This window comes from Panthera pardus, unplaced genomic scaffold (genome assembly GCF_024362965.1).
Source record: "Panthera pardus isolate Hobbes unplaced genomic scaffold, ASM2436296v1 HiC_scaffold_10, whole genome shotgun sequence".
NCBI classification, from domain to species: Eukaryota; Metazoa; Chordata; class Mammalia; order Carnivora; family Felidae; genus Panthera; species Panthera pardus.
Window position 1 is genome coordinate 26,459,901 of NW_026526655.1, and position 13,159 is coordinate 26,473,059.

Consider the following 13,159-nt stretch of genomic DNA (forward strand, 5'->3'; position numbering starts at 1 on the left):
AAGGCAGTCAATTGGGTTTTTCATTAGTATGGTAGTTATATTGATAGACCTCTGAGGAATCTGTCCCTCAGAGTTCCTACTCCTCCTGACACCCTGGTTTTGCCTGGTCCACGGTCTTATTATATTCCTTTTCTAGAAATGGAAAGTTCCCAAACTGTCCCCACTACAATGATGTTGAAAGGTTCAGTTTTGTGGTTTGAGAATTGCTATAACCAGTACGAATGGCAGGCAGGGCCAGCATCCTCATGAGAATCTGGTCCCTGAAGCCTTCCTATTAGGAACTCAATCTTGGTTTTGAACTTGCCAGTACATAGGTGGGGCATATTAATGTCTTGTTTGAGTTGAACTGTGCAACCTTTTTCACTAACTTCCATGCTTTTTTTTAGCCACAGTGAAGGTCTCACTTATAAATCCCATAGCAGAATGATCAAAACTCTGTTTCTGCCTGTATTTTCATAAGGAAGGGAAAGCCAGCTGACCAGTCCTGGGCCTTGAACTTGAGAGGTCAACTAGAATGGGGTGTATTTTGGGGAGTTACTCAAAGTGGAAAGCCAATATGTCAAAATCAAGTCAGTTTCCTGAAGGAGGTTCAAAAGTTGGTGCCAAAGAGACCAAATTGTAAACTCAGAATTTAAGGTGTGGGAGCCAAGAATCTGGAATGTAAAAATATTTGATTGAAATGAAAGCAGTCAAGAACACTTGAGAATAGTCTAGATAGAATGATTTCCAAGGCTGCTATAGGTTGTCTGTGGCTGGCAAGAGAAAGTATAATATGTTGACGTTGTTGACCATTCCAGACCATTCAGTTCAAGTTAGAGACTAGCTATTGAGGGGGGTCAGTGGGGGAGGGTGGAGAGAGGTGGAAGAGGCCGAAGGATACGACTTTGATCTCTTGAGTGCTGATGTCGTTCTTCTACTGCATTCTATTGATCTAGATTAACTACTTCCCAATATAAAATAATGTTTAATTAATGTTTTTAATGTTGTCTTTCCAGCTTGTTACTTTGTTATTTTACTCTAGAACAAAGAATCAGAATAGAGAAATATATATACTTAATTAAAAAAATATGTATACTTAAAAAAAAAAAAGGATGGGGGGGGTGCCTGGGTGGCTCAGTCAGTTGAGCAACCCACTCTTGATTTTGACTCAGGTAATGATCCCAGGGTCGTGGGATGGAGCCCTGAGTCAGGCTGTATGCTGAGCATGGAACTTGCTTAAGATTCTCTCTCTCTCTCCCTCTGTCTCTTTCTCTGCCCCTCTCCTCAGTTCTCTCTCACTCTCTAAAATAGAAAGAGAGAGAGAGAGAGAGAGAGAGAGAGAGAGAGAGAGAGAGAGAAATTCTTCATGGTTTTAGATTCCAGAGGAAAATGTGTTTTTAACAGCTGTACTTAAAGGACTATACCACAAGATGGTGCTCACCTATTAAAGTCATGCTGGTTTTCAGGCAGTTTCCCTAAATGGTCTAAACTTTTTAATCTAAAACATGAGATGTTATTTATCATTTATCTTTTTTTTTTTTTTTTCCATCTTCTAGTACAACTTTCCTTAGTGGTGATGAGTATTCTGGGTTTTAAATTTAAGCCATTTAGTTAATATTTGCCTCTTTTGGAGAGTAAAAAAACAAACAAACAAACAAACAAACAGTAATTCCACTTTTGTTTTGCTCTAAAGGTCTTTTATTATATAATTTTAGATATGCTAGGTGACTAAAAATGTGCTCTTTTAGTATGCTCACTTTTTTTCCCCCTTTCATTTCTTTTAAACTCAAGACAGTGCAGCATAAGCTGGCAGAATTAAAAACACACATTTGTGTAACCAGAGCTTTTGTGGACAGCTGTCTCCAGCTGCATGAAAAGAAACGTCTGGACTCTGCCACTGCTGCCATGGCGAAATATTGGTATGCGTGCCTCAGTAATTAAAATGTGGTGTTTGCATAGACTGTTATGGAATTCTTCCAACTTTAAACTCAATCTTGAGGGTCTTAAAAGAAGAAGGCTGTGAAAATGAAAACTAACAGTAGGAACCAACTTTTTAAAAAACGCTGAAAGGCCCCATTAAGCCTATTTATAGTGTGCTAAAAATTACTCAAGTTGATTTAACTTTTAGCTTGCAATTGAGAATAAGATATTGCGGCGCCTGGGTGGCTCAGTCAGTTAAGAGTCTGACTTCGGCTCAGGTCATGATCTCAAGGTTTGAGAGTTCGAGCCCTGCATTGGGCTCTCTGCTGTCAGCACAGAGGTACCTTTGGATCCTCCGTTCCCTTCTCTCTCTGCCTCTCCCCAACTCCACACACGCTTTCTGAACTTTGTCTCTCTGTCTCTCTCTTTCTCTCTCTCTCTCTCTCAGAAATAGATAAACATTTGGGGCCTCTAGGTGGCTCAGGCAGTTAATGGCTCAGGTCATGATCTCATAGTTCGTGAGTTTGAGCCCCACATCAGGCCCTGTGCTGACAGCTCAGAGCCTGGAGCCTGCTTCAGATTCTGTGTCTCCCTCTCTCTCTGCCCCTCCCCCACTAATGCGTGCATGCTCTCTCTCTTTTTCTCTCTCAAATATAAATAAACATTAAAATAAATAAACATTTAAAAAAGAGAGTAAGATATTAAGGTATTGAAGTAGGATGACTGATTAACTCATTCAAGTAGTAGTTTAATTTCAAATTATCTGATGAGTGGCAGTATAGTGAGACCACAAAAGAACAGCACCACTTAGAGTCCTGAGATTGAATCCCAATTCTTTCATTAAATAACTATAATTAAATTTAATTCTCCCTGGGTTGGGGCATCTGGGTGACCATTCGGTTAAGTGTCCAACTTTTAATTCTGGCTCAGGTCATGATCTTACAGTTCATGAGTTTGAGCCCCGAGTTGGGCTCTGTGCTGACAGTTTGGAGCCTGCTTGGAATCCTCACTCTCCCTCTCTCTCTGCCCCTCCTCTTCTTGTGCTCGCTCTCTCTCTCTCTCTCTCTCAAAATAAATACACTTAAAAATATTAACAATTCTCTCTGGGCCAACATTTTGATATCTCTGAAATGAGTAGATTAGACTCCATTTTTTATTTTAAAATGTGTCCAGATCTAAGAAAAATTTCTGAAAAATTGATTATCCAATCAGAAGTTGCACATGCTCTATTAAGTGAAAGGGAAAGTGTCCTATTAAATTTGGAAAGAACTTTCATTTGTATTAAAGATGAATAGCAATTGTATTAAAGATGAGTTAATTGAAAAGAGACTCCTATAAGGCCTTTGTGTATTTTAAGATGCAAGAACATAGTTTAAATCAGATACTGAAAATGGGTTTGGTTTCCTCTGTTTTAAAAACAAACATTCTCATATCTCATTAGCCCAAAAATAACTTAGAAGAAAATTCCTGTCATTATTCATTAACCTGTGTTCAGTTCAGTCAGAACTAGAGTGGAGAAGTATGCAGAATAGTTCTTTATGAAATGATTCCAAAATAATAAAACTGCCAGGTTGGAACTGATGTGGAATTACTGGGAACTTCTTTTAGGGGGAGATATTTTACATGTACATTTATAGCAAATCCTGTGACTAGTTAGAAAAGTGTAAAATTTTTTAGGTAAGGTATTTTTAGAAAAAAATATTCAGATAGCTATTAACCTCATTGTTCTTAAAAACACCAAGTTTATAGACATACTGTTACTTCACATTGAAGGAGAGGAAGCAGCTAGTTATACCCAGTGAATATTTCACTAAAATACTTGCAAAATACAAAAATTTATAGAATTCCAAATATTGTTGCCTCCTGAGTCTTACCTGTTAATCATTATATTGTTGCTGTACTTTTTAGAAACATCCTCACCTGTCTTATGGCTTGAGTTAAAAGTTATTTTATTTTTTTCCCAAATTTTTATTTAAATTCTAATTAGTTAACATATAGTGTAATGTTGATTGCAGGAGTGTAATTTAGTGATTTATTACTTACATGTAACACCCGGTGTTCATGATAACAAATGCCCTCCTTAATACCTATCAGCCATTTAACCCATCCCCTACCCACCACCCTCCATCGATCCCTGAGTTTGTTCTCTATCATGAAGAGTCTCTTATGGTTCGCTTCCCTCTCTCTCTCTCTTTTTTCCCCCCTTCCCATATGTATATCTGTTTCCCACATGTATCTAAATTCCACATAAGAGTGAAATCATATGGTGTTTGTCATTCTCTGACTTATTTCGCTTAGCATAATACTCTCTAGCTCCATCCACGTTGTTGCAAATGGCAAGATTTCATTATTTTTAATGGCTGAGTAATAGTCCATTATATAAATATACTACATCTTTATCATTCTTCAATCAATGGACACTTGGGCTCTTTCCATAGTTTGGCTATTGCTGAGAGTTAAAAATTATTTAAAATAGGCAAATGTGTCTATGCTTACTTTTGCTTTAGGTTTCCCATTATTGAAAAATACTTTTAGGGGAGCCTGGCTGGCTCAGTCAGTAGAGCATGCAACTCCTGATCTTAGGGTCATGAGCTCAAGTCCCATGTTGTGGGCAGAGGTTAAAAAAAATAAAGAAAAAGGAGGGGCACCTGGGTGGCTCAGTCGGTTAAGTGCCAGACTTCAGCTCAGGTCATGATCTCACGATTTGTGGGCTCAAGCCCCACATCTGGCTCTGTGCTGACAGCTCAGAGCCTGGAGCCTGCTTTGGATTCTGTGTCTCCCTCTCTCTCTGCCCCTCCCCAACTCACACTATGTCTGTCTCTCAAAAATAAATAAATATTAAAAAAAAATTTTTTTAAGGGAAAAATGAGATGCCTGGGTGGCTCATTTGGTTGAGTGTCCGATTTTGGCCCAGGTCATGATCTCACAGTTCGTGGGTTTGAGCCCCATGTCGGGCTTTGTGCTGACAGCATGGAGCCTGCTACAGATTCTGTGTCTCCCTCTTTCTCTGCCCCTTTTCTGCTTGCTCTCTCTCTCTCTCTCTCAAAACTAAATAAACATGAAAAGGAATCTCTAATTAAAAAAGAAAAAAAAGAAAAATGGGGTGAAAAGAATTTTGAACTTATATTTTTATGTTGAGATGAATAAAATCCCTACCAGTTATCTTATGAATTTTAATGGTAGTTAAAATTACTGTGATGAGACCAAACAAGAATATTTCTCAAGTGTTTCATATTAATATACATATACTTTGGGAATAATAATACCCAAGTAATCTTTTAAAAGTTTCCTATATGATGGTATGTACTTTAATAGTACTTTTTAGGTTTTTACTTTTACTTTCAGTTTATTTCTGAAAAACTCTAAAAAATTTTTTTCACAGTTACTGAAATTCAGAATTGCAACTTTCGGGTAGAAGTGGCATCTTTGGAGAAAAAGACGTATCACGATGCAAAAGAAAATAGATGGCTGTATAACTGTACACTTAACTGAGATTATATGGAGAATTTAAATAAATTAGACAAAATTCAAGTTTTTATTATGTCCTTCTCAAGCCTAAAGTAGCCCAAAACCTAATAGACTATGCTTTCCACTTTTTATTTCTAGCTTTAACAAAAACCCAGCCAGAACCAACTGATGCAGAAAGTATTCATTACATGAAAATTTTCCAGAAGTTTATTGCATATGTAATTTATATCAGTCTTCTCTTGTTGGCTAATATGTCTAATTGTAATTGTTTGATAAATGTATGTATTTAAACAGTCATAAATTATTTGTTTCCTGATTGTGAAGCACCTCGCGAAAACCCATTTCAAATGTTCCTTTTTTGCTTTTCATTTTGGTCATCCAGGGCAAGTGAGTTACAAAACACTGTAGCTTATGACTGTGTCCAGCTCCATGGAGCCTGGGGATACATGTGGGAGTACCCGATTACAAAGTGAGTATGGCTGTTGTGGTACGCACTTCTGGATGATGTGAAGAAAAAGGAAAATTTCTTTACTGTACTTTGTGCATTGAGTGTAGAGGGAAAAGAGATGCAAAATCTTTGCATTTGTCAGCTGACTACAGAGTGTGTTCAACCAGATGAAACAGCTTCAGGTTATCAGCCCACCTGATAACCTTTTAAAGAAAGGATTTTATCGCTTTTAAAGAAAGGGAAGAGATCAGTATATAATAAAACTTGGCTTTATTTGAATCGTTTTACAGGACTAATATCACTTTTGTTATAGTTGAATATTGTATTTTATTGCTTAACCATAATCTGGTTATTTCTACTTTTTTGCTATGACAAGCAATGAATGCTGCGACAGAACACCTTTATGCGTTTGTCTTAGATACATGTGTTTTCGATTACAATGGGACAGAATTCCAAAAGTAGTATTGCTATTTCAAAAATATGCACATTTTAAATTTTAGTACATTGCCCAATCATTTTCTCCAGTTAGTAGCAACTCTTACTCAAATGAAAAAAGTCTGAGGATAACTTATCCTCCTAAACTATGAATGTTCTTGCTTTTTAAACTTTGTGCTAACATAATGCATAGAAAATAGGTTATTATTCTTCCTTTAATTTGCATTGGCTATTAGTTATTTTATTTTATTTTATTTTATTTTACTCTGGCAAGAACATTTAACATGAGATCTACCCTCTTCATAAATTTTTATGTGTCGCATACTGTATTTTTTTAAATGTTTATTTATTTTGAAAGAGAGAGAGAGAAAGTACACGTCCATGTCAGCAGGGGAGGGTCAGAGAGAGAGGAGGGAGAGAATCCCAAGCTGGCTCTGCACTATCAGCACAGAGCCTGATGCAGGGCTTGAACTCAAGAACTGTGAGATCATGACCTGAGCCGAAATCAAGAGTCAGATGCTTAACCAACTGAGCCACCCAGGCGCCCCGCCATGCTGTACTGTTAAGTGTAGGTACAACGTTGTGCTGCAGATCTCTAAGGCCTATTCATCTTGCTTAACTGAAACCCTATGCCCATTGATTAATAATTCCCCATTATCCCCTTCCTTTGTTCCTGACAACCATCATACCTCTTAGATTCTGTGAATTCGGCTATTTTAGATACTTCATTATAGGTAGGAATCATGTAGTATTTGTCTTTCAGTGACTGGCTTATTTCACGTAGCAGAATGTTCAAGTCCATCCAAGTTGTCACACATTGCAGAATTTCCTTCTATTTGAAGGTTGACTAGTATTCCATTCCATTTTCCGTATACATTCGTCTGTCCGTGGACGCTTAGGTTGTTTCCACATCTTGGCTATTGTGAATAATACTGCAATGAACATGTGAGTGCTAATATCGCTTGCAGGTCCTGATTTCAATTCTTTGCAATAAATGCCTAGAAGTGGAATTTTAGGATATGTGGTAGTTCTGTTTAATTTCTTGAGGAACCTCCATACTATTTTCCATCACAGCCGCCCTGTTTTGTATTCCCTCCAACAGTGTGCAGGGGTTCCAATTCCTCCACATTCTCACCAACACTTGTTGGCCTTTGTTTTTTGTTAATAGCCATCCTCACAGGTGTGAGGTGGTATCTCCTTGTGGTTTTGATTTGTATTTGCCTGATGACTGGTGACAGTGAGCATTTATTCATATACCGTTGGTCATTTATATGTCTTCTTTTAAAAATATCACTTTTTAAAAGTAAAAAAAAAGGCACTTTAGGAAAAAACTTGCACATGAAAAAGATCTAAGTTGTCATATCTTAAGCATTTGATTATTTTCTCTAAGAAACAAGTTAAAAGTAATAATTTTTTCCAGATATAATTTTTATTTCCTTCCAAAGAAATTAAATGCACCCTTTTTTACTCTCTTACACATGAATATTCTTATTAGTTTGGAGCAGTACTGGTTTGTCACTAGGCAGCATCCTCTTCTATATTTCTTTCTCCACTTCCATAATCTCTTCTTTCCCTCTTCCCCTTGACATTTCTCGTCATCGCTCTAGAAAATAAACCTTTCCTCTAATTTAACAATATTTTCAGTTTATAAAACTTACTTAAAGAAGTTTTACTATATGGAGACAGGTCTGGTTTAGTTCTGAATCTGAGAATATGGATGCTATGGGCTTCTAAAAACTTTTTCTAGTTTTTAGATTTTTTTGTTTTTGTTTTTAGTTTTTTTTAGTGTTTTCTAGGTTTTTTTGTTTTTTGTTTTGTTTTGGTTTGGTTTGTTTTTTTTTTTTCCTAGTGGCTCTGTTGGTTAAGTGTCTAACTTTGACTCAGGTCATGATCTCATGGTTGGTGAGTTCAAGCCCCACATCAAGCCCCACATCAAGCTCTGCATTGGGCTCTGTGCTGATGGTGCAGAGCCTGCTTGGGATTCTCTCTCTCTCTCTCTCTCTCTCTCTCTCTGTCTCTCTCTCTCCCTCTCTCTCTGCTGCTTCCCTGTGCACACACACTCTCTCTTCCTTGCAAAAATAAATAAACTTAAAAAAAAAAACTTTTTCTATTCTAATTTTAATGTAAATACATACTATCTAAAGGGAAAATTATCAAATTAGTATTCAAACTGACTTTGACATTTATCATTTTGGCAAACATAATTGGAAACATTTGATACATTTATGGTCTTTAATGAGGAAAATAAACATTTTAGTTAAGTTAAATTAAGAACAGAAGCTGCAGCATAGATATAATCTGCTAATTTTCTGTAAAATTAGTTCAGAAAGCTTTAATCACAGGGTGTGTATAATTTATAACCTTTATAAAAACTCAGCAACAACTAGGGCTTTTCCTTTCTTTGGGAATGTAGACGTGAAGTAACTAAATGATTTTATTTATATATTTCTTTTTTTGGCAATCCTTGGACTTGGATTTTGGTATATCCTTTCAGAACTACTTCAAACGAGCCTTAATCAAAAGCAGATTTTTTTTTTATCTTTGTGTAGTCATGAAATCAGAAGTAAACACTGAGTTATGCTAGCACAAATTAAATCATCACTGGAATTTTTTTCTGTGCATTTTCATGTTTTATTCATAGTATTAATCCATCTTATTCACAATATTCACAATGCTAAGAAAGTCAAATCATAATGAATGTACTATTTTTATACTTAAATGTGTTGTTCCAACCGCTGCTGGAAATGTAAACATGTAGTGGATTAGTTTGTCTAGTCTAGTTCGGGTTCTAAGGAAGATACATGAGGTGAGGGGTCACCCATCCACATGACTTAAGATTAGAGCGCAGAGTAAGTCTTGCTCTGTGTTTTCTTAGAGGCGATTCCTTCAGGTCAGTAGCAAGCAAAAATTGTAGCTTGATGGCTTATTTGAAATCCCTGGTTTCAATTTGAGAGACTTATATTTCCTTTCAAGAATAATAATCCCCTTCTTGGCTGGTTTGTTAGTTCAAAGATTGTATGAACTTTTAAACTAGACTGCTATTTCTCACCCCAGAGATACAAGGAAAGAACTTTTCATAAGTTGACAAGAGATAGAGTAGTAGATAATATCAAAGGCTGATTAGACACATTAGGGGTTATGTGGTTGCAGTGCACAGATTTTGATTTGATAGGAAAAAAAATCACTCTAATGGTGTTTCTTATATCCTCGAATTAAGCTATTTTATTTGTGTATTTATGTGTGTGTGTTGCTGAGTCTTCATTTTGCAGATAAAACAGGTGCTTTTCTTTTTTTTTTTTTTTTTTTGCTTTTTTGCTTTGTTTCATTTTGTTGTTGTTTTTTTTTAAATAACTGGTCTTAAGCTAGTGAACTTATTTCACTCTTACTCATTAGGCTTGGGGCCTGTAAGAGGTGAGGTTTAAGCATTGCCGTTTCAAGACCTCTCTGCCATGCTAGGAAGAATAGCCTGAGATACAGAGCTCCATCACTGTGTGGTTAAACATTCCTTCTGCTGCCTTTCTCTGTTAATTTTAGTTGATGACTGAATTTAATTAGTAACCTATAAAAGGTCTACTGATCTCTTTCATTACCTACTCCATTGGAATTTCTTTAATGTGAAAAAAAGAAAAAAAAAAAGCCCAATCCAATCCAAAAATGTCTGAAAGCGTTGAGATTGCTGAAGTAGGCCAAAGTGCCACGTAGATTCTCCATCTGCAAGTGCTGGATTTTGTGAGCAACAATGAAATCTGTTCAAAAGAAAAAATATATATACTTGAAAATACAAATGTCTTTAGATTCCAAGTTTCAACAAAAAGTAGGTATTGAGACTCTAAAATTCCTTGGTAATACACTAAGTCAGTAAATATTTACTGAATGCTTACTTTTTATAAGGTACCATGAAGAATATGAAGAGTCCAGTATTGGTCATGTTCCTAGAGAGCCAGCATATTTAATTTGTCTCAAATGTTAAATTAAAAAAACATTAAAAAATAAAAAGCAAAAACCAAAAATAGATTCTATGCTTGAAAAAAAAAATGCCTTTGAATTTGAGTCCAAAGCTCAATAACTAATCCTACATGCTTGGGCCAATGAAAATACTATGATATAATAAAAAAGATACTTGCCAAAGTGGCAGGATACCTACCTTCTCAATCCAGCCTGTCAATTATCTGTTATGTGATCACTAAATAACAACCATTAATTAATATGTGTATTAACTACGCTGCATCTCAGTTCCCTTACCTACAAAACAATAATAATATTTATCCTTCCTGATGCTGGAGTTGAGAGGATAAAATGAAATGAGAAAAGGTAAAAACAACTATACAGTATCACGGTTGCTATCTTTGCTACCGAAAGTGAATTCCTGGTAACGTGTGTGTGTGTGTGTGTGTGTGTGTGTGTGTGTGTGAGAGTAAACTCAGCTACTCAGTATTTTAATGTCATACATTACTGGAATGACTATTAACCATTTCTAAAAAATAAGTTACTTGTTAACTTTGTGGGAAGTAATATTTTCTAAAGCATCGATTTATACTCCTGATGGCAGCAGTGGTGGTGAAATCTAAGGGATGTTAGAAAATAGATACTTTCTTTTCTCTTTTGTTTCCTATAAAACCAGTGGATTTCAACATTTTTAAGGAAACATTAAAGATAATAAGAAATTGAGACATTCTATCCACTCTAAATCTGAAACAGCCTTTTTTAGAATGCTAGTATATGTGCTAAAGTTTACAAAATTAAATCAAATGAAACATACTAATAAATGTTATTATTGGGGTTCCTGGGTGGCTCAGTCAGTTAAGCGACCAACTCTTGGTTTCTTCTCAGGTCATGATCTCAAGGTTCGTGAATTCAAGCCCTGCATCGGGCTCTGTGCTGATGGCTCAGAGCCTGCTTGGGATTCTCTCTCCCTCTCTCCCTGTCCCTTCCCTGCTCATGCTCCCTCTCTCTCAAAAATAAATAAACATTTTTTAATGTTATTTTGAAATTGTAATCTAAATTGTAATCTAAACATCAAGCAAACTAAAAGCTGTACAAATGATCAGTACCTTAATAGAATTTGATAATTATACAAATCTAGGATGAATGCCATACTGAAAAAAAAAGTAATTTATAGAGAACTTTTATTTTTTGGATTTCATTAAATGAATACATTAAAGGAATCAATAGTTTCCTGCTGAGACAAAACTTATAACTTCCAATATCTTTTATTTATTCATTCAATCTTCTGATTTTACTTAGAGCTTATGTGGATGCCCGCGCTCAGCCAATCTATGGTGGTACCAATGAAATAATGAAGGAGCTGATTGCAAGAGAGATCATCCGTGACAAGTAGACATCTGCCCACATCCTGGAATCCTATTACAACTAATCTGCTTTTAAATCTACTCAAGATAAAATGCAACCTGGAAAGGGAGGAAATGCTAAACATGTTTTTATATGTTCTCTCTGTTGAAAGAGAAATCATATATGAGATTAGTACAATGATAGGAGAAATCTTTGAATTCAAAGATTCTAAAATTGTCCAGTATAGGCTTAACTTTTAATTTTTATATAGCTAAAAGGCAAAGATTTTCTGATTCTAGAAACCTTGGTGTTTGGTTTTTCCCTAAAATTCTAAAATAAATAAATAAATAAAAAATAATTGCTTTCAAATTGAGACAGCAATAGTTTTGTTATTATACTAGAAAAACATTAATAGCAGTTAGAGATCATTGACTTTGAAAGGGAAAAATAAATATAATATACAATGCAAATGTTTTCTACCACCCTCCCCTAAACCTATTTCTAAGCAGTGGAATCATTTCTTCAAACAAAAGCTTATGAAGAGTCTCTATGAAACGGTGATGAGTGCTTTTAGTGGAAGCAGGAAGCCCTCTTGCCTTATTGCCTTGGATCCACTATGACTCAAACTGAGCATTCATTTGCCCAACTCCAGCTAGAGAATGTGGTGGCTTATCAGGTGCCTGGGTGCCTTAGTTGGTTAAGCGTCTGACTCTTGGTTTCTGGGGCTCAGGTCTTGAGTTCGAGTCCCACTTCAGACTATGCTGACAGCACAGAGCCTGCTTGGGATTTCTCTTTCCCTCTCTCTCTGCCCCTCCCCAGCTTGCTCTCTCTTGTGCTCTCTCTCTCTCAAAAAAATAAATAAATAAACATTAAAAAAAAAAGAGAATGTGGTTGTTTCTCTTATCTACTGGCACTTGGGCTTTTCAACAGATACCATCCCAGTTTAATTTATAGTAGAACACAGAATCATTTATCATCCTTTAGTTTCAATATATTGGTATATTTATAGATACCAAAACAGTGACTTTTATTTTGGAACAGTGTACTTTTAAAAATTTGTTTAACAAGTACATTGTGTCTTCTATAAGCTAAACTGTTAAAAATATGATGGCAAATGAAACTGGCAAGATCCCTGCTAATAAGTGAATAAACAAGTAAGTTACAATAAATTAAGTAAGAACTAAATAAAAACAACAAGATGCTTTCAAATCATGATAACTGCAATAACAAAGTAAACATTTAAAATAGGAAGGCAAGGGGGTGTGTGGCTGGCTCGCAGAGTTGATAGAGCATGAGACTCTTGATCTCAGGGATATTAGTTCAAGCCCCATATTGTGTGTGGAGATTACTTAAAAATAAAATCTTTTAAAAAGTAAAATAAATAAAACAAAATAAGAAAGTGATGAAACATTTGATTTGACACTTAAAAGTAATTATTATCAAAAAACAAACCATTAATTTAATTTGTATTCTTCTAGAATTATTTCAGTACTTTTTTTTTCTTTTTACATATACTTGCAATACAGTGAATAAAGACAGTTTTAATGGAAACAAATAGATGTATTCTTGGTAAACTTAGAAAACCTAAACATTTTATTTGGTATTATTGGTATCAAACAT

The 13,159-nt window shown here is 35.5% G+C and overlaps 1 protein-coding gene across 2 annotated transcripts in view; it reads left to right on the top strand.

Annotated features, from left to right (window-relative positions):
- ACADL (acyl-CoA dehydrogenase long chain) overlaps positions 1-12,381 on the top strand; it is a 51,702-nt gene extending 39,321 nt beyond the window's left edge. For both annotated transcript variants that reach the window (XM_019446111.2, XM_019446113.2), the window contains 3 exons: positions 1,771-1,898; positions 5,750-5,836; positions 11,495-12,381. In XM_019446111.2, the coding sequence (XP_019301656.2) occupies positions 1,771-1,898; positions 5,750-5,836; positions 11,495-11,588 (309 nt within the window). In that variant the 3' untranslated portion in view covers positions 11,589-12,381. The remainder of the gene's footprint in view (positions 1-1,770; positions 1,899-5,749; positions 5,837-11,494) is intronic.
- The last annotated feature ends 778 nt before the right edge of the window (positions 12,382-13,159 follow it).